This window comes from Acanthochromis polyacanthus, chromosome 8 (assembly GCF_021347895.1).
Source record: "Acanthochromis polyacanthus isolate Apoly-LR-REF ecotype Palm Island chromosome 8, KAUST_Apoly_ChrSc, whole genome shotgun sequence".
In the NCBI taxonomy this organism is placed as follows: domain Eukaryota; kingdom Metazoa; phylum Chordata; class Actinopteri; family Pomacentridae; genus Acanthochromis; species Acanthochromis polyacanthus.
The window spans coordinates 36,918,458-36,940,278 of NC_067120.1; the positions used below are offsets into that span (position 1 = coordinate 36,918,458).

At 39.2% G+C, this 21,821-nt stretch overlaps 1 protein-coding gene across 1 annotated transcript in view; it reads left to right on the forward strand.

Annotated features, from left to right (window-relative positions):
- trhr2 (thyrotropin releasing hormone receptor 2) overlaps positions 1–21,821 on the forward strand; it is a 41,959-nt gene that overhangs the window by 10,504 nt on the left and 9,634 nt on the right. Inside the window, exons 2-5 of the mRNA XM_022209521.2 lie at positions 197–823; positions 2,575–2,707; positions 9,727–9,878; positions 11,972–12,089. Coding sequence (XP_022065213.1) covers positions 447–823; positions 2,575–2,707; positions 9,727–9,878; positions 11,972–12,089 — 780 coding nt within the window. The 5' untranslated portion in view covers positions 197–446. The remainder of the gene's footprint in view (positions 1–196; positions 824–2,574; positions 2,708–9,726; positions 9,879–11,971; positions 12,090–21,821) is intronic.

A 21,821-nucleotide genomic window follows, 5' to 3' on the forward strand; every position in this document is an offset into this window, starting at 1 on the left:
CTGTTGCTTTATCTTTCATTTAACCTCCACATGCTTCATCTGATCCTATCAGCTTTTGATTCTTGTTTCCGAGATGCATTTTTAATCTGATTGTGGACCAATTTATGGACACCTGAGGGAACCACTGAGATGTTCTACATGTGAATGTGTCTGTTTGACATTTGTCCAATTAATTAAACTCATTTTCTATTTCTAGGTGACTCCTCAAAGGCCTGTGGAGAATACTTATACGACGCGGTGTCTTTTTCATGAAGCCAGCAAAGGTCGATGAATATCAAAGACCAGAAAACATCTGACGAATCTACTGAAAGTGTTCAAAGTTCAGGGTTTAAATGTGATCCGACGTTCTAAATGAAGAAGAAAAAACATGGCGACACTTGGGAGTTGTCCTCTTCGCCGTTCGTCTTTGACCGAATGAACGCGACCTTTGACTAAGAACCGCCAACATGGCCGACAACGGGAGCTCCAGAGTTGATACTCCGACCAACGTCTCTCTGAGCGCCGGCGTCTCTGAGTCTCTGGAGTATAAGACGGTGTCGGTGTTCCTGGTTCTGCTGGTTTGCTGCGTGGGCATTGTGGGGAACATCATGGTGGTTCTGGTGGTTCTGACCACGCGCCACATGAGGACGCCCACCAACTGCTATCTGGTGAGTCTGGCCATCGCCGACCTGACGGTTCTGGTGGCGGCCGGGCTGCCTAATGTCTCCGACAGTCTGACCGGAACCTGGAACTTCGGACACGCCGGATGTTTGGGGATCACCTACCTGCAGTACCTGGGAATCAACGTGTCATCCTGCTCCATCACCGCCTTCACCGTGGAGAGGTATGAGAGTTCTGTCTTACCAGAGAACGTTCCACCAGCTAGCAACACCAGCTAACACTGCTTACAGGTTCTAGTATTTTAAAGTTACAATCCAATGCTCAAAGAACGTCTTAAAGTTCTTCATCATTTACAGCAATGTTCCAGTGAGGTTAGAAGTCAACGAAGACTTTAGCTGCAACATTCAGAGGATGTTTGGAGAACTTTCTCCCAGCTAGCAACAGCAGCTAACACTGCTTACAGGTTCTAATATTTTAACGTTTCAATCTAATGTTCAAAGAACGTTTTCAAGTTCTTCATCAATCCCAGCTATGTTCCAGTGAGGTTAGGAGTGAACTAAGTCTTTTAGCTACAACATTCAGAGAATGTTTGGAGAACATTTCACTAACAACTTTAGGAGAACCTTAGGGGAAACTTCAGGAAACTAACCCTAAAAGGTCTTTTGAGGCTTCACTAAATAACCCTCATTGAACCTCAAGGAATGTTCTGCAAATGTTTGTTGAGAGTTTAGGAAGCGTTTGCTGCACCTCTTTAATAAACGTTTCCCTCTTTGCTAAGAAACTTTTCAGGCAACCTTTGGGAAACATTCCCTTTAAGCTTTGCTGATGGCTGTCTTGAGGTGTCACCAAAAAAAAACTCAAGAACTTACCATGAATGTTCTCATGAGGTTCCACAAAATAAGGCTTTATTGAGATTTTACCAAATAACTTTTCGGGAACCTTCAGGGAACATTCCTTCAAGGTGTATTGGAGGGTGTTTGGAGTCTGCACTAAACAACCTTCAGTGAAACTTAGGGGGAACTTCAGGGAACTAACCCTAAAGTACCTTAAAGGTTCTTTTGACGTTTCACAAAAGGCTTTGCCACATAGCCCTCTCTGAAACATTAGGGAACGTTCTCTGAAGGGTGCCAGTAGGTAACATGATGGTTTCACAAAATGAAGTTCCCTCGAGGTGTCACAAAATAACCTTAAATGAAACTTTTGAGAACTTATCCTAAAGGTTCCCTGATGGTTTTGTTGAAGTTTCCCAAAATAGCTGTCATTAAAAGTTGCCTGAAGGTTTCCAATGTTTGAAAAACATTTAAGATACTTATTGTTTCCAACGTTGCTGCAAGGTTCAGAGAATGTTTGGAGAACGTTATCAGGAACAGAGATTATGTTCAACTGCTGGATTGAAAATAATGTATTTTAATGTTCCTGCATTCCTCCCTTCATTCAAATAATGTTTTCCTGATATTATTTAGCTCTTAGATGACGTAACGTTTTATTCCTACAGAACATTTTATAAGATTCCTGCAATGTCATTTATTTAAGATAGAACATTTTGCCTTTTTCTTGAGGGAACGTTTCTCTATAAAACATTTCTTTAACAATTAAAATGAAAGATGTTTTCAATGCAACATTAAGAAAATGTTCTCAAGATTTTATCCCAGTTCTGGTACACAGACCTCCAGGATAGAGGGTTAAATATGAATAAGTTATGAACCACTGGACTAATTTAGGTTCCTCCCATTCTTCACATATAGAACCTTATGTCATCCTTGTCTTGGTAATCTATAGCTAACAGAACCACATTAATATTCTGACCTCTCCAGACACTTTCAGTTTTCATGCCACCTGCGTGCATGAATAATAAATGTGAGGCTTCACACACAGCCTGAACATCGTATTAACCTCTGAGTGATAGGAGTTTAATCAAAGCATTGAGATTCACAGTCGCTCTGACCCTGAACGTTCTCCGGATGTTCTCTGCAGGTACATCGCTATCTGCCATCCCATGAAGGCTCAGACGGTCTGCACGGTGTCAAGGGCCAAGAAGATCATCACCGGTGTTTGGATCTTCACCTGCGTCTACTGCATGCTGTGGTTCTTCCTGGTCGACATCCAGGTCAGAGAAGTATTTTGTTCTACTTTTAATTCAATGAGGTACTGATCGATTTTAATTATTCTGCAGCTTCACGGTAGGTCTGCAAACATCTGTTGTGGGTGAGGGTACCATTACCAGAAGACTCTCCTAAGGTTTTTCCAAATAACCTGAAGGAAATATTTAATCAAAGTTTCCTGAATGTTCTCTTGAGGTTTTACTTAACAACCTTAGGGAGCTTACCCTGATGGTTTCACTAATAACTTTCAGGGGACATTCCCTCGAGGTTCCTTGAGGGTTCTCTTGAGGTTTTACTAAATAATGTTAAGTGAAACTTAACCCTTTGATACAGAACATGGATCAAAAGTGACCCATATTCAATGGAAAATGGCTCTCTTGACCCATGTTGTGCATCGAAGGGTTAAGGAAAAGCTCCCCAAAGGTTCCCTTAGCGTTATCTTATTTTCCAACAAACAGCCTTAAGCGAAACTTCAGAAAATGTATCCTTAAGGTTTCCTGGAGGTTCTCTTGAGGTTTAATAGAACAATCTTTAGTGAAACTTAAGGAAACTTGCCCAAAAAGTTCTTTTAAGTTCCTTTAAGTGTTTCATAAAACTACCTCAAGAGAACCTTTAGGCAATGTTCCCTTAAGGTAATGTAAATGTTTTCTTAAGGTTTTACAAAATACATTTCAAGAATTTAAATGAAAATCTCTCTGAAGGTTTTACAAAGAAACCTGTAGGGAACATTCCTTCAAGGTTTCATGAAGGTCCCTAAATGTCCCTCTTTGAAGGTTCTGCAAAATAACTTTAAGTGAAACTTCAGGGAACGTACACTGAAGGTTCCCTGAAAAATTTCTGAGAGTTTTACAAAGTAGCCTTCTGGAAACTTTCCATTAAAGTTTCATGGAAGTTCTCTTAAAGTTTTAGGAAATAAAATTCACTGAAACTTCATGGAACTTATCCCAATGTTATCCTGAAGGTTATTTTCAGGTTTTACAAATAACCTTCAGTAAGTGTTCTCTAAATGTTATTTTGTAAAAGTTAAGCAGTCATACTCTGAAGGTTCTCTGAAAATATTATGAAAGTTTCACAAAATAACTTTCAGAAAACCTTGCTGAAATCTTCCCTGAACGTTCTCTGAAATTTCCCTGAAAACAGATGTTTTAGCAAGTAACCTTTGATAAATGTTCCTTCCTTTAACTAATATTCCCTGAAGTTCTGTTGACGTTTTTTGGAAATAACCTTTACAGCCACGCAGTGGTGTAGTCTAGTTTTTTGTAGTGAGTATACTCCAGCCTCATAAACCAAAGCCAGGTCAGGTTCTCATATGCAGGGGTGAAAGTAAGCCGGTACGGTCCAGTACTGTGTACCGGCAAAAGATCTGGTGGGTTACGTAGAACTGGAAAAAGATCCGGTGGTGGTACTCTTCTCTTCCATCGGTACACCGCCCGGCTGCCTGCTATCGACCGTTCACTCAGCAGTACATGAGAGCGCATGTGTGTCTCCTTTCCGTAACACAGTGACTGCTATGGCAGCCAATAGCAAATAGGTGCGCTTGATTTATTGCACTGGGACATTTTCTACAACTCGTCAATAAATGTCAACAAGCGCCACTTGCGCCGGGACGGGGTGAGCAATAAATTACACCTGAAATTCCACACGTTCTTGTGATTGGCTGAAAAACTCCCAGCAGGATTTACAACTTTATTATAGACAGATACATATTTTAAATAAAAACGGAGCGAAGCACTACAAAACAGTCAAGATTTTTTTTTGTCAAAGCAATAATGCAGAGGAAAATAACCTCTTTGATTAAAGAAAAGACGGAGACACTGAAGAAGGGTTACCACAGAAAATCAGACACTAACTGCTACTACTAGAACTACTTTAAGCCTCTGTGGAAAATCTTGTAGGCGATGTGTTTTGATGTTTAGTTCCATTCTGAGTGTTTGCTCGTGAAGCTTTGTATTCTGGATGTTTATCAGTGTTTCAATTAAAGCAAAAATGTTTATTAATTCCTACCTATTCCATTGGCCTACAGTAAAATATTAATGTGTTTTTATTTGTTTGTGTTTTGTTTGACTTTGCTATTTTAAAATGCATGAAGTTAGAGTGAGACGAGGGTTTTGGTAATAGTACCGGCAGCAATTTCAAACTACTTTCACCCCTGCTCATATATGTGCGTGTGCACTCACACGTGCGCACACACACACACACACACACACACACACATATGTTTGTTTTTCTATACCGGTGGGGACTTACCATTGACTCCCATTCATATCTAACTCCTAACCCTAACCCTAACCTTAACCATCACCAAATCAATGCCTAACCCTAAACAAACGTTTTTGCACTTTTACATTTTTTATTAACAACGATATGGCCAAGAAAACGGTGTTGCCACCCGTGGGGACCTCATTTTAGGTCCCCACCGTAAGACAAGTCCCCACCTTTATAGCAAATAGTCAGGTCAAAGTCCCCACCGGAATAGCAGAAACAAGTACACACACACACACACACACACACACACACACACACACGTTTGTACTTCTATCTTAGTGAGGACATCCATAGGCGTAATGCATTTCCTAGAGCCTTACCCTAACCTTAACCATCACAACTGATTGCCTAAACTTAATCCTTACCCTAACCCTAACCAAACCTCAATTCATACCTGTTCTCTAAAAACAAGTCTTCACCCTCAAACATGGCTGTTTCAAAGTGAGGACCGGCCAAAATGTCCTCACTTTGTAAAAATGTCCTCACTTTGATAGTTAAATGCAGAAAATGGTCCTCACAATGTAGCAAGTACAAGAACACACACACACGCACAGACACACAGCAGCACCAACACCAACAGCAGCTCCTTTATTTCAACCAAACCAGTTAGATAGTTATAGACGTTATAGCATCAGCAGCTCCTCCTCCTGCCATCAGGTAGAGCTGATGTTTCCTCTTCATCAGGTAGAGCTGATGTTTCCTCTTCATCAGGTAGAGCTGATGTTTCCTCTCCATCAGGTAGAGCTGATGTTTCCTCTTCACCAGGTAGAGCTGATGTTTCCTCTTCATCAGGTAGAGCTGATGTTTCCTCTCCATCAGGTAGAGCTGATGTTTCCTCTTCATCAGGTAGAGCTGATGTTTCCTCTTCATCAGGTAGAGCTGATGTTTCCTCTCCATCAGGTAGAGCTGATGTTTCCTCTTCACCAGGTAGAGCTGATGTTTCCTCTCCATCAGGTAGAGCTGATGTTTCCTCTCCATCAGGTAGAGCTGATGTTTCCTCTCCATCAGGTAGAGCTGATGTTTCCTCTCCATCAGGTAGAGCTGATGTTTCCTCTCCATCAGGTAGAGCTGATGTTTCCTCTCCATCAGGTAGAGCTGATGTTTCCTCTCCATCAGGTAGAGCTGATGTTTCCTCTCCATCAGGTAGAGCTGATGTTTCCTCTTCATCAGGTAGAGCTGATGTTTCCTCTTCATCAGGTAGACCTGATGTTTCCTCTTCATCAGGTAGAGCTGATGTTTCCTCTCCATCAGGTAGACCTGATGTTTCCTCTTCATCAGGTAGACCTGATGTTTCCTCTTCATCAGGTAGACCTGATGTTTCCTCTCCATCAGGTAGAGCTGATGTTTCCTCTTCATCAGGTAGACCTGATGTTTCCTCTTCATCAGGTAGAGCTGATGTTTCCTCTCCATCAGGTAGACCTGATGTTTCCTCTTCATCAGGTAGACCTGATGTTTCCTCTTCATCAGGTAGAGCTGATGTTTCCTCTCCATCAGGCTCCCTTTCCTAAATGTTAACCTTATCTCCAGCTGTAGTGTTCCCTAAAGCGGCAGTATTCACAGGACAAGCAACAGACTTATTAAAACACTGAAATAGTTTCATTTGGCTTTGCTTTCTTTTTCTTATTTTTTCTCCACCGACTGGTGTTGGATCATTAGAGGTTGTTGACTCATGTCCCTCTTCTTCTAAGCCAGGGGTATTCAATTACAATTCAGAGGTCCAGTCAGAGAAAATGTATTAAAGCAAAGGTCCAGAACATCATATTGTCTAACTTGAGTTACTGTGATATATGCTGATGTAACCTGGTAGTTACATTAGGGTCTGCATGTAATCAAAAACTGACCGTCAAATAAATTCAGTACGGTTCAAAAACATTTTGACATTTATTAATAAATAACTTATATATAACTGTATATCTTAAAATAAAGTGTAGAACTTTTTTTTTTTTTAAAGTGGCTGAACAACCTGAACCAACTTCTATACATCTTTAACAATAATTAAATCTCATAAATGTAAACATTTGAACCCTTTCACATTGTTTTCTTGTCTTCTATCACTCCCCTTATATCTCTGCTGCTTAATGGGAGAACTGAGCTGCTGCTTGTCCTGCCAGTGTTTTGAATCATGGCCTGAATGGTGTCAGAGCTGTTCTCAAACATATTTAGAGGAGCTCATTGGTGAGTCTGCAACAATATTTAGTTTTGATTATGTTCATAGTTGAGAAAGCTGCCTTACAGCTGTTTGCTGAGCCAAACATGTTCAGCATGTGACCACAGTCTGTCCTCTCGAGATGTATAAGGCACAAAAGATACGACTCTCAGAGTCGATGCTTTGTAGTGAATCTGAAGAGCCGACTCCTAACGTATTTAATGGAGTATGGAGTTTAACACTGTCCGAGCAGAAAACATGTTACTGGATCCTAGATTAAAGAAGCTTGCCTTCAGTGACAACAGAGCTGTTGATGAGACACTTCAGAGAATAAGAGCAGCAGTCTGACACCTCCACCATTAGAGGACCAAGTGGAGGAGGAACCTCAAACTTCTGCTGTGTGGAGGCTCTTTGATGGAAGAGCTACAGGAGATGATTCAGGAGAAATCCTACAGCTGATGTGGTAATGGAGGATCATATCTAGAGGAAGCCCTCATCCAACCAGCAGACGACCCACTGAGCTGGAGCAGGACAAGGCCTCAGTCTGCCCCACCTGGTGAAGGTGATGGAGGAGAGACAACTTCTTCCATCTGAGAGAATCTTCTCAAAAACACGGCAGATATTCACTGAAAGAAGAAATGTATCAGCCCATCTAAGCTCGGGCTTCTGATTTTTATGAATGTCAACCTACACTGAGGACATTTATACTGTTTGAATACTGAGTCTGGTTCTGGTTCTGTTCTGGTTCTGTGGGTTCATGTGCAGAGTTTTGTTCATTTGTTTTTTGTGCAAAAAAGTTTGACTGAAATATTAAACAAAAGCAAGAATACCTGTTTTTGTAACAAAACAAATGCACAAAATGAGTCAATTATAAGGCTTCTCATACAAACACTGAATGAAAAAGAGTTTGTCAAAACACAAATGATTCATATTTGCCTGGTTAGGATAAAACATGAGTCTAAAAATAATATTAAATTAGGAGCCGTTTGGGAGCAGAAAGAACCGGCTTTTCTTTGGAAGCAGTGCCAAAAGCTCTCTGAAAAGAGCCGAACTTCCATCACTACTGTCCTCTCTGTCGCTCATCTCTCAGCTGCTTTTTGAAGGCAGAGCTGCGATGGAATGCAGCGACGTTATTGGCTGAGCAGCGTCACATGGGATGCCTGAACTCGTACATAATTGGTCTGTGTGTTTCTGAGCTGACAGACCAATGATAAACACTGGAAAGCTGCACCGGTAAAATACAAGCCACCTGTCAAATTTACACCCGTATAGACGGCGTCTGGATCCAGACCGCGGTCGGCCTTTAGTGAGCCCTGTTCTCAGCCAGACACCTTCCCCCGCCCCATCCAGCTTCACCGCTTCCTGACACAACGAGAGGCATTTATGAACGGGAAAGTGAACGTTATGTCAAAAAACATACTGATACATATGTTTGCACATCTTTAAGTGGTTATATGGAAATTTGGGACCTTTTCTAGTGAGTATATGGTGTATACCTGCGTATCACATAGACTACACCCCTACAGCAACATCAGGAAATGTTCCCTGAAGATTGCATGAAGGTTTCCTTGATGTTTCACAAGACAGACTTCAGAGGATGTTTCTAGAAGGTTTCCCCAAGTTTCTCTTACGGTTTAACAACATAACCTTTAACTCTTGGGGACATATCTTAAAGGTTTTCCTAAAGTTTCACAAAAAACCTAAAGTGAAACTTCTGGAAACCTTTTCTTAAGGTTGCCTGTAGGTACCCTGAAGGTTTCATAAGACAGCCTTCGAGTGATGCCCTAAAGATTTCCCCAAAATTCTATTGAGGTTTTCCAAAGAAACCTTCAGGAAAGTTTGTTCAAGGTTTCATCAAGATTCTCTTGAGACTGAACAATGCAGTCTTCAGTAAAACTTTGGGGGATGCTTCCTGAAGGTTCTCTATAGGTTCTCTTGAGGTTGAGGTACAAAGCTTCAGGGAATGTTCTTTTAAGGTTCCCTGAAGGTTTCCCAAAGGTTCTCTTCAGGTTTTACAATGCTCCTGACTGAAACTTCAGGGAACATAACCTAGGTTCCCTGAAGGTTTCACAATACCGCCAACAGGAAATGTTTTTTGACAAGTTTCCCAAGGTTCTCTTGAGGTTTTTACAAAAATAGTCCTCAGTGAAACTTAGGAAACATTTATGAAGGTTCCCTGAAGGTTCTCTTGAAGTTTCACAAAATAACTATCAGAGAACGTTCCCTAAATGTTCCCTGTAGGTTCCTGTTTGCAGATTAAAAACTGCAGTGACTTTATGAAAACTAATAACCTTCAATTTGTGATTCCGGAGACATTTCTGAGTTGTGGTTTTAAAACATGTAACAACAAGATGTATCTGCCGTCACTTACATGAAGAATAAGAACCACCGGACTGACAGAGCATGTAATTACACATCATGTATGTGCCATTACAGTGTTTCAGCAGGAGCATGAGTCATGGACGCTTCAAGGAGCTGTTCTGCACAAATGTCGGTTAAATTGCAGCTTTTAAAGAGCCTCGTTCCATCTCAGAGTGGGGTCATTATGTTGGAACATCATTAGATGCTGCTGGGCTGCACCTGGTCATTACCTCCATCGTATCTGTCAATCAGGTTGGCGAGGACGGACACCAGCAGTGTGGATACAGAGTGAAGAGGGAACTCTATCTGCCCATCTACCTCATTGACTTCGCCATCTTCTACGTGATCCCGCTGCTGCTCGCCATCGTCCTGTACGGCCTCATAGCACGAGTCCTCTACCTCAGGTAATGATGGACGGAATTATAAAGTAGAGTCATGGGGTTTTTAAACACATTTACCAGTTGGGGAGTCGAATAATAGACACTTAAGAATAAGGATTTCTCTGTCTCTTGTGTTTAACAGTTCCATTTCTGATCGAGCCCCTGTAACTCTCATCAGTACATGTGGCAAAACCTACTTAATTCATACACTTGAGGTCCAGTTGGATCCCAAATGATTTTTCTTTATATAAACCACAAACCTGGTTGGAATGCAAAGCTTTGGCCTATGTGATGGCAACTGTGTGGGTGACAACTACCTAAAAGACTGAAAAATCCAACTTACAAATAAAAAAATAAGACAAGTTAGATACGGACCCTAAGTGTATTGATGAGGGTTAAGAGAATGTCATATACAGGATGAACATCAACAACTAAACACCTTTTTAGATGTTAAACTGCCCTAATTAGCCGTTTCAATGGCTTGGTAACACTTCTGAGCAGGATTTTTAAGATCAACCAGATCAGACTCCTGTGTAAACAAGGTTGCAGGTCACTAAATGTCACAAAAGTCTCAGTCATGGTGCCCCTTTACCTTAAAAAGTTTGGCGGTTTTGCTTAAAATGAAAGCTTAAGATACATTTCTCATGACAGGCTATACCTTTACTCTACTCATACAAACAGTTTCAATTGGAGATGTCCTGATTGGATGTTAAAGATCAGGATTGGGGATGAAAAAAGGAGTTCTTTTGTTAATCAATATCGAAACCAATATTTACAGTGGTTGTAAATGGAGAGGGCAACTTGTGGTAGGATGTTAAACGTACCTGATAGAAACAATTTGCTGTAATTAAATGCAGCATTTTCTATACGTAGTGCCGTCCTGTTCGATCTAATTCTGGTTGGAGGTCATTAAATGTCACAAAAGTCTCTGTCATGGCGCCCCTTTACGAGCTAAACTCCCACAATGCTCTCTAACATGGGGTTGCTAAAGTAATAAATGATAAAAATCAGACGTTACAGCTCATACTTTAAGCATTTATCATCTCGGGAATTATCATTGGTTTTATCAGCTATAAAATTTTCTTTGATAAAACTTTATGAGGACATAACCCCAGTTTAAGCACAACGGTGTGATTGGCTGGATGTTTCCTGGTTTGGCTGTTACGAAGCTGGTGATTGGCTGTTGAGGAAAACACTACCTGCAGTTCAACCTAAAAACTCTGAATTTTTGTCACGGAATTACTGGTCACAGCTGTGTCAGTCTTGGATTTTCAGTTGCGGTGAGAAGCACAGAATTTTATTATTTTGGCAGTGTTTGGTGATACTACACAGCTTATTTTTGTCATTTAAAAAAAAAGAAATGTAAAATAAAATGATTTTAAGTGGAATATTGGGATTGTTTCCCAATATGTCACAGATGAGTAGTTGAGGGACTGTCAGAAAATTAAAAATTCTAAATTTATCTCTGTTTTTAAAGTTTCTGGCTGATCAGTTGTGTCATTTTGGTGTTTTAAAAGAACGAAAAAACCCAGTAATATTCCTTTGAAACCCTGGCAGTAGGTGTTGGAGTTCACAGGACTGATGCTGACATTGACGATGTTTTCCTGTTCCTAACGTGAATCATTCACTGAATCTTTAGTGTCTTTGGTATGCAGTTGCATGTACAAAGTCTCCACATGTTAAATACTAATAAAATAAGATAACTCTTGAGATACTGAAATGGGCAGCACCTCAACACGGCAGGAAGTCACCATCTGGACTCGTCTTAGATTATCGTATTAGAAGCCTTTTCAGGAAAATGCCTCCAGCGTAAATCAAAGTGATGCATTGTGTGTGGTTGGATTGATTTTCTGTTGTTTAAGTGGTTTTCTAACAAGATTTTCCACCCAGACTTCATTTACAATAATATTTCCAGAATGAAAATTCCTTAAAAAAGCTGATTTTTCATGCTTACATGGAGCTTTGATGTCAGTCTCCATCTGAAGCTTAATGCTCTAACATCCATCAGATGAGGCTTTTTGCAGGATTCTGAAGCCTCCCAGCGTCTTTATTTAATTAACAAATCAATCAGATCAATGCTTTCCTGTTGTTCTAACCGTCCTGCCGGTGTTTTGCAGCCCGCTGCCCAACCAACCCGACGCCACGACGCTGCGACGAAGCTGCCGTGAGCCCCCCGAAACCTCCAAAGGAGGCCGTCAGGGTCGGCCGAAGAGCGCCATGTCGTCCAGGAAACAGGTCGGAGCTCCGTCCAGCTTTCTTACCTCCTTTTCCAAACAATAACCTCGTCTGCAATCTCTTTTTGCGCCGTCTTAACTGGGCACTGATTGCCGGTCGATAGCGTCGCTCACATTTGACCTTCTGGGGAAACCATGATTTCCTCCGAGCTGCCGGCTGATGGTAGTCCTGTTTTCTGCCTATAATCACAGCAGTAATGGTTTCTTCACCTCCAGGCCGAGCAGTCCGAGATTCTTCTTTCTCTCTGGATTGCGGGTTTTACTCTGCAGAGCTGCTTTGTCTCTCGGATGTAAAACGCACTCATCATCTCCGGCTGTTCGGCTACCTTTCTGTTCCTCCGTCCTCTCAGTGGGGTCACGGTGAAGTTGCTTTTAGCCCACGAGGAACTCGCTGTGCCTTCAGTTCATTCTGTTCTTTTGAAAAAGATGTCTGGCATTTAAAAAGGTGCAGCAGAGACATGTTTAGCCTAAAAATATTCACTGAAAAGCCTCATGGGTGTTTTTTTTGCTTTAGATTTGCAGTAAATCTTACTACCTGCTTTTTGGATGAGGCAAAGATCAAATACATGTATATGTATGTATATAAATGAAGCAAAGGAAATGACCAGACATGAATAAAGAAGTAGAATAAAGATAATAATGAAGACTGTGTTTATCGTCACGTGTATAGATATAGAACGATGGGTAGAATTATGTTGGTGTTAAAAGTTATACTAATAATTTTTTTTTCCACTTGAAGAGTTATAAAGAGAGCAGTTTCTTTTGCAATTGAGACAATGAAACCAGCACATTTTGGATTTTAAAGATTGGGATTGGGCACGATGAAGGTGTTTTTTAGCTGATTGATACCTGATCCTTTCTTTATAGTGGTCGTAAAGGGAGTGGCAGGATGCTAGCGGTGCATGTTTCAAACAAATTGCTCAACAAAAGCAGCATTTTATACATTGAACGCTGTCCTTTTTGATCCATTTCTGGTTGGAGGTCATTAAATGTCACAAAAGTCTCTGTCATGGTGCCCCTTTACCTTAAAGAGTTTGGCGATTTTGTTAAAGCTAAGGTTTAGGATAGATTTTTCCTGTCAGGCTATACTTCTACTCTACTCATACAAATGGTTTCCGTTGGAGATGTCCTGACTGGATTTTATAGGTTGGGATTGGCGATGATGAAGGCGTTTTTTTTAGACGATCGATATCGAACTGAACCTGATCCTTTCTTTATAGTGGTTGTAAAGGGAGTGGCAGGATGCTAGCGGTGCATGTTTCAAACAATTTGCTCAACAAAAGCAGCATTTTATACATTGAACGCTGTCCTTTTTGATCCATTTCTGGTTGGAGGTCATTAAATGTCACAACAGACTCTGTCATGGTGCCCCTTTAATGAGGTAAACTCCCATAATGTTCTCCAACATGAGCTGCCCGTTGGATTTCCAGGTTTATCTGTAATTATGAACAGATGCATGTTGATAGCTGTGCACAGGTAACATTCAGGTCATTATATCTCCAGATTCAAGAACATAAAGTCTTTTTTACTGTAGACAATGCAGCTAGAATTCATTTTGTTCTAAATACTTGTGGAGAAATTCAATATATCTACTAAAATCACAGGAAAAAATGTATTAATTTACATGTTGACTGTTAAAAAAAACAAAAATAATTAAAAATCAAAGTTTTTACAAATTTGTGACCATAAAATGACAGTTTTGCTGTCTTTAAATGTGATGTTCACAGTTTTGAACATCACAGTGAATTTCTGGCACTTTGCTGCCAGATTTCTGACATTTTTCAGTAGATTTTCTTCTTTTACCACGCTCTGTTCAGTTGATTTATTGTAGTAAAGCTTCCAGGCTTTCATTTCCTTCGAATTGTTTGTCTTCACGATAAAAACTTTGTTTACCTGACGTTCCTGGAAAACCTTCAGCTGCAGAAAAGCAAACTTTGTCCAGAATCAGAACCACTTCAGCTGAAACCGTACGACGGAGCAGTTTTATGCAACAGCCCGGCTGCAGAAAGAACAATTACTGTCATTATAGTGAAACTGATTCTGCTTTGTGTCGCTGTGAGAGAAATAGAAAGGTCACATCTGCAACATAAAGAGGTAGAAACAGGAAATGCATCAGCTAAACAGACTCAGGTAGAACAAACTGTTTCTGTTAGTAGAAATGACTATAAAATCATTGACTTACTGTTTCTGTGTCAGTAAATACTGTAACGCTGCGCTGAAAAGGTTATAAACGGTGAGATGTTTAATCTGCCAACAGTTTCCCAACTCATTTAAAGGTCAACACTCAGATAAATGCCTGCTGCTGATCTGCTCATTGCTTCTGGAGAACATTTACAGAAAACCTGTCCTTCCTTTTGGATTTATGAACCTTTTCATCTACACTTTGCTTCCAGAGACAAAAAAGTGTAAACCCAGTGTGACTCTAAGAGCAGAAACGTTGGTCCTGTCCTGCAGACATGTTGTGGTATTTTAATAGGACAATGAAAAGGTCACAGAAAAAGACAAGTTATGCTGAAAGGCACAAAAACAAATAGAAAAAATAGATGCACTGTATTTAAATCAGCAAAAATCTCATTATTTCATAGATAATTACTGTTATTTTCACCAGAGTCACAGTTTTTTAATGTTAAAGTATTTGAAAATTACATTTTTATTTTTTAGAATATCAACTTTTTTGTTTTCTAGCATGCTTGCTGTCAATTTTTATGCATTTTTGCAGGATTTTTTTTCCAGATGGTAGCCAAAGAAATACAACTTTTCTTCAATTCAATTGTTCAGTTCTTCTTTTAAGGTTTCTAACTGTGTCATTCTACACAGAAGACTTTTCTGAATTCAGTACAGTGAAGAAAAATGTGACAGGAGAAAAAAAACACCAAGAAGTTGCTTGGAGTTCAGAAGGCTCCTAGCAAAAATGTACACCCCCTGTCAAAAGTATTGAGACACTTTCTCATTCAAATAAATTAGAACCTGTCCCAAAACTTTTGACAGGGGGTGTATGTTCTAAGCATGTTCTTCAAAGTTCTTGTGATGTTTTTAGTTGAAAGTTTCTCTTTTAGATCCTTGAATGTTTACCTTAAATTTGGAAAATTGTGACAGGAGCCAATAAACACCCAGAAATTGCTCAGGGTTCAGAGGGTTCCCAGCAAAACTGTATCTGTTCTAAACATGTTCATCAGTGTCTTGGTTGTAGGTTCTCTTTTAGTTCCCTAAATGTTCATCTTAAAGGTGGAAAAATGTGACAGCACCAAAAGACACCAAGAAATTGCTTGGGGTTCAACGGTTTCTAACTAAAAAATATTATATTGGTTCTAAAAATGTTCTGCTAAGTTCTAGTAATGTTTTAAGTAGTAAGTTCTCTTTTCAGTTCCCTAAATGTTCTCCTTATAGGTGGAAAAATATAACAAGAGAAACTAAAAGAGAACTTCCTGGAGTTCACAGCCAACAAAACACCCTAAATTGCTTGAGGTTCAGAGGGTTCTTAGCTAAAATGTGTATGTTCTACAAATGTTCTTCCAAGTTCTAGTAGTGTTTGTAGTTGGAAGTTCTCTTTTAGTTCCCTAAATGTTCATATTAAAGGTGGAAAAATGTGACAGGAGCAAAAGACACAGAGAAATTACTTGGGGTTTGAGGGTTCCTAGCTGAAATAATTTGTTCTAAAAATGTTCTTGAACCTTTTTGTCACGTTTTTAGTTGGAAGTTGTCTTTGGGTTCCCAGAATGTTCTCCTGAAAGGCAAAAAAATGTGACAAGAGCAACAAAACACCCAGAAATTGCTCGGGTTCAGAGTGTTCCCAATGAAAACTTGAGACAGAGAAAGTTCCTCAAAGTTCTAGTAACGATTTAAGTAGTAAGTTCTCTTTTAGATCCTAGAATGTTCTTCTGAAAGGTGGAAAAATGTGACAGAAGCAAAAGCGGGAAAGAAATTTAAGAAAATAGGTGTTTAAAAACATTTTTCAAGGTTCTTGTGGTGTTTTTAGTTGGAGGTTCTCTTTTAGTTTCCTGGATGTTTTCCTAATGGGTGGAAAAACACGACAAGAGTAACGAAACAACTAGACATTAACTGGAGTTCTAAGGGTTCTCAGCCACAAACTATATGTTCTAAAAATGTTTGACAAAGTTCTTGTAATGTTCGTTGTTGGAGGTTCTCTTTTAGTTCCCTAAATGTTCATCTTAAAGGTGAAGAAATGTAACAGCAGTGAAAAACAGTGAGGAATTGCTTGAGGTTCAGAGGGCTTCTCGATAAAGTGCATTTCTTCTTAAAACGTTCTGAGAATGTTCTGCAAAGTTCCTGTAATGTTTTAAGTAGGAAGTTCTCTTTGGATTCCCTAAATGTTCTTCTTATAGGTGGAAAAATAAGACAAGGGCAAGAAAACACCGAGAACCTGCTTGGAGTTCAAATGTACGTATTCTAAAAATGTAAAAATGTGACGTCCAGAACACGTTGGGGGTTCTGCGGGTTCAAACCAACTCATTACTTCTTGTCTAAATGACGACAGAACATGAAAAAGCCGAAGCTGCAGGACGTTTCCTCTGATATCTGCTGCCTTCATGTCTCTCTCCTGGTTCTCTCAGCGGGAGGAACCAGAACCGGAGCGTCTTCCTCCGACGGTTTCCAATTAGAGACCCTCGATGCTCGCTGAGGCAAATCACTTCTGACCCTGATGCTGCTTCACATCTTTTTATTTCCAGCTTGCTCCTGCTGGAGCTGTTAAACCACAAAACGTCTGCATGTGTTTCTGCAGCAGCTCAGAGATCAACATACCGAGAGAAATCTTTAGTGCCCAGCATCCTTCACGGGTTGTTTGCTCTAAAGAGCTGTGGAAGAAGATTTCAGATCTTTGAAAATACATTGAAAGTTAAATTTGAGGATTAATAGTGAAAACATTGCTGTAGCTGCTGCAGGTAAATGAAGTTTATTTGTACAGAACACACAGAGAAGTCATACAAACAGTCACTGGTACTCTGGATGCTCATTTTGAGCAGAAAAAAAGTTCAAAACAACACCAGCTTTATCTAGATTGCCTTGAAAGTTTCCCAAAGTGACAAAGATGTGTCTAAAATACATAAAACTGATCCAAAATGAAAAAAATCCAAATCAAAATGACCTAAAAATGGTTCAAAATGACTACATTTTTCCAAAATTACTCAACACCTGTCTGAAGAACTAAAAAATTAACCAAATGAACAAAAAAAAAGTGTCCAAAATCACTCAGAAATGTAACTCTGAGCATCAGTATTATGGGATGTATCGTAGTTTGAACAGTACAACTGCAGCAGTATAATGCCACTGGAAACAGTCATTGGTACCATGGATGCGTTTCTGTTTCAGTTTGGACAAAATTACTCAAAAAATGTCCAAAAATGTCCCATAACTTGTTCAAAATGGAAAAAAAAGGGTGAGGAAATGAGCCAAACATTGTTCAAAATGTCCTAAACCTATTCAAATAGGTTCAAAAGCTTTCCAAAACGACAAAAAGATTCCCAAAGATGGCTCAGAATTTGTCCAAGATGACTTGAAACCTTTCTAAAGTAACTAAAGAATTGGTCGAAATGAATCAAAAACGGTCCAAAAATGGACTCAGAACTTGACCAAAATGACATAAGCTCATCCAAAACACTTCCTGAACATGAAATTTATGTACACATTTTGTAACCAACATTGAGCATCAGTATTCATAGTGTAATTTCATTTTTGAAGAGGGAAACTGCAGCACTTTAATGACATCATTGGTATCTTGGATGTGTTTCTGTTTTCTGATAACTCAACTCCTTTCATTTTGGACAGATTTTTGTTTGATTTCGAGCAAACGCTGAGTCCACTTGGACAAAGTAGAACTAGTATTGGACACATCTGGGTAATTTGGGATAATTTTCCATCATTTGAAGAAGTTTTTAAAGACTTTTGGACAGTTTTTTAGTTGTTTTTAACTATTTTTGAGTAATTTTGGATGATTTACATGCTATTTTCAGCAATATTAAGTAAAGTTTTTATATGATTTTGGACAACTTTCCTGTCATTTGGAGCAAGCTTTGAAGTAACTGTCAACAATTTTTTGAATAATTCTATCTAAAGAAGGAGAATTCTGGGTAAACTTTCAAGGCTCCTATCAGCATGTGTGATAGCCGGTTGGTCAGAACAATTCTAGACAATGGAAAGAGCATTTTATTGAAAACAATTGTACATTTTGGGTTTTTTTCAAGTATCCTTGGACAATTTCAGCCATTTTTGTCAAATTTTGAGCCAATTTTTTGGTACTTTTAAAGACTTTATAATCATTTTCCCAGTAACATGGGACAGATGGTTGTTTAGAATTAGCTCTAGACAATGAAAAGGACCATTTTTCTCTTGAAGATTCAGCTGTGAGAGCAACCTCTGGACTCGTGGAAACCTTCAGCCGACCTTCACAGCGAGCCTTTCGTCGTGTTTTACCTCCAGACCTGCACACTTCTTCCAGCCAGACGAGTCGATCCTAATCTCTGTTCGAATCCCTTCATCATCTGGGAGCAGCAGATTTGCATAATGTGATTTGGGATGTACGCTGAAGTGCTGCTCAGTTCTTCAACAGACCCTTCAGTCGCCGTTTGATCGTCCGGATCCGCCTGATGGAGGCCGATAAACTCATGTACCAGAGAACGGAGCTCTGCGACGGCAGATTAAGTCCTAATCTCTGAGGGTTTCTGTGATCCGGTGGAGTGCAGGGTCAGGGCGTTCGGTCGTCGTCTTGCTGAGCTGATTCCATCTCCGGCAGATTCTCCTCCGTCAGCAGAAGAACAGCGTTTGTTTGTAGCGTCTCGCCACATAATTACAGTCATAATATGCAGATTGGATCCACTGTGAGTCATCATGGAAGATAATCAGAAGGCTTCCTCCCGTCTTCTTTGTGTTTAATTACACTTGGAGAAAATGCTCCTCAAACAAGAAACAAAAAAACTTATTTCAGGGAATTTTTACCCTGAAATAAGTGAAAAAATCTGTCAATAGAACAAGTGAAGAAATGGCTTGGTAAGATTTCTTGAAATAAGATGTGATATTTAGAATATTGAGATCTTAAAATTAGCTGGGAAAAATTATTTTAAACTTTATTTTACCAGGATTGTCAAGCTTAGGTGTCTTAACCCTCCTTCATTTACGGCACCAAAAATAAAGTTTCTTTGTCTGAAAAAAATTCAAAAATTCTGCAAAAACAATCCCCAAATTTATAAAAAAAAATTTGCTAAATCTTCAGGAAGAAAATTCCTTAAAAGTTTCCCTTAATTTTTTTTTAAATCTTCAAATTTGGCAAGAAATAAATATAAAATGCAGCCAAAAAATAAAAATAAATTTAAAAAATTGTAAATATTTTCAAAAAATGAATAAAAATCTTCCAAAAAAATCCTAAAAATATCTAAAGTGATTCCATATATACAACAGTAAAAGTTCTAATATTTTCTTGAAGAACATTCGGGAAAAAATCAACCATTTTTTTTCTCGAATGTTCTTTGAGAAACATTTTTTTAACATTTCTTTTTTTTTCCGCCAAAAAAAATGTTAAAAAATTTTCCCAAAGAATTTTGAAAATGTGGAAGTTTCACTGTAAAAAAAAAAAAAAAATTATATATTTTCCAGATTTTAAAACTTTAAAATGGTTCAATTTGACCTGCAGGACGACACGAGGGTTAAAGCAAGATAATTTCCAGTTTGCTTGTCTTAACAAGATATTTCAGATGCATCATCTTAAAACAAGCCCCTCCGTCTTGTTGAAATGTCTTGTTAGGTGAACTTATGATAAATCAAGTGGGATGAGCCATTTCGACTAAAAATAAGAGAAACAGACTTGCAGTTTTTGCAATGTAAACATTTTTGCTGTGTTTTTAATCCACCTGCTGAGCTTCCAGGACCTGCAGCCTTCTTGCTAATGGCATGTAGCGGTGGAGAGGCGTGTGAGTGATACCTGGGATCAGCCTGCAGTGCCGGGGTTCTAGTTCTTATTTATTTCCTCCGTCAGGGCGGTCACGCTCCAGCTGGGCGCGACGGATGGAGCGAGGTGTGAGGCTTTATTGGCGCCCGATAAGACTAATGGCTGGAGTCCAACAGGCCACTGGATGGACGCCCTCTGTCCTCTATTCAGCGGCTCAGGAGTGCATGAGAGTGTTGCCATGGCGACGAGGCGGCGCTGATGCAGGTCGAGACGAGCAGAAGGATGCCGAGGACAAAGAACCGTCTTCCTGATGAGACACTTTGACATTTTAGGTTGGACGTCGCTGCTGTTTTTAATTCAGTGTTGAATATAAAACACCTTAAAACATTAATATACCGATAAAATATCCATCGTATGAAGGTAAAAGTTTGTGTTTGGTCATCAAGTTATTGCACATTTGTGTCTTTTTTAGGGCCGGGACTTCAATGCCTTCATTTTGATGAATCAATTACAGAAAAAAATGGGATAAAAAAATGCATTTAATCGCGCTTTTCTCACTTTTCTAATTTGTAGCACACTGGTAACACTGATGAACACTCCAGCCCAGTAGGTGGCGGTAATGAACCTAAAGTCTGTTTGGTGAACAGTGAAGGATGAAGAGACGCATTGTTTGGAGCAAATTGTGAAACAAAGACTTCTCTGATGACCACCTCAATGTAAAACATGTTGCTGTTAGCACCAGAGCTAACGTTAGCTCTGGTGCTGGTATCGGCTAATGGTGTAGCTATCCCATAATAGACCACTGTTCAAGACAGAAAAAGTTTACGAAAAGTCGTAAAATGTTGAATTTAATCACTATAATTGCCTTTTGAATTTGCAATAATCTGTGAATGTAGTAGATGAAAAATGCAGATTAATAAAAATGAAAAACATTCTTGTTGTTTAAGTTTTTTAAAAAATGTGTATTCCTAAAAAAAACAAGAACCATGAAAATGACGCAAGTTTTTAGACCCAGAAACTATGAAAACAGAATGAATGTGTGGATTTTCAACTTTTTGAAGGTCCTTGAACTACTTATGTTTGTGTTATATACCACACAGTGGAAAAAAAACAACTAAATCCAGACTTTAAATCATCAAACTCACCTTTTTCTGTATTTATTTATATATAAGCACCATTTTCAACCCTTAATAAACAGAATTTTTCTTTCAAATAACAGGAAATATCTGTATAAAGTGATATTTTTTGAAGATTTAATAGAGCAAAACAGTATAATTTTGCTTTTAAGCTAATCACTATTCATAAAAATACTAATTTTTTACATTATTTTAGGTCTTAACCTGCATTTTTTAGGGCTTACATGTAAATTATTACTCTGTCATTTTTAGTGGTTATTATCTGTAATTTAACAAAAGTGAAAACATACACTTCCAAACAGCAAAAAAACTTTCAAGTTTTTGTACGTCTTGCAACACGTTTCACCTTCATAAATCTTATTTTTCTCCTCTCTATTCTGCTTCCTCCTGTTCTCTCTGATTCATTGCTTCCTCTCTTTATTATTTCATTTCGTCTCCTGGCCTCCTCTTTGTTTTTAACCTCACAAATGACTCAATTAGGCGACGCGCTCCAGTTAAGCATCTCTTAGCTGCTCTCAACATATTAATTAGTGTGTCACACTCTCTCTAACACAATCTGCAGCCCGGCGATGCTCCACCGCTCAAATAATGACTCCAGTAATCGCCAACAACCAGAGCTAATGATGATGAATCACAGCCACATTTCTGCACGCCGGGTTTGTTGATTTTCTACAACAGCTTCGACTATTTCAGGAGCGTA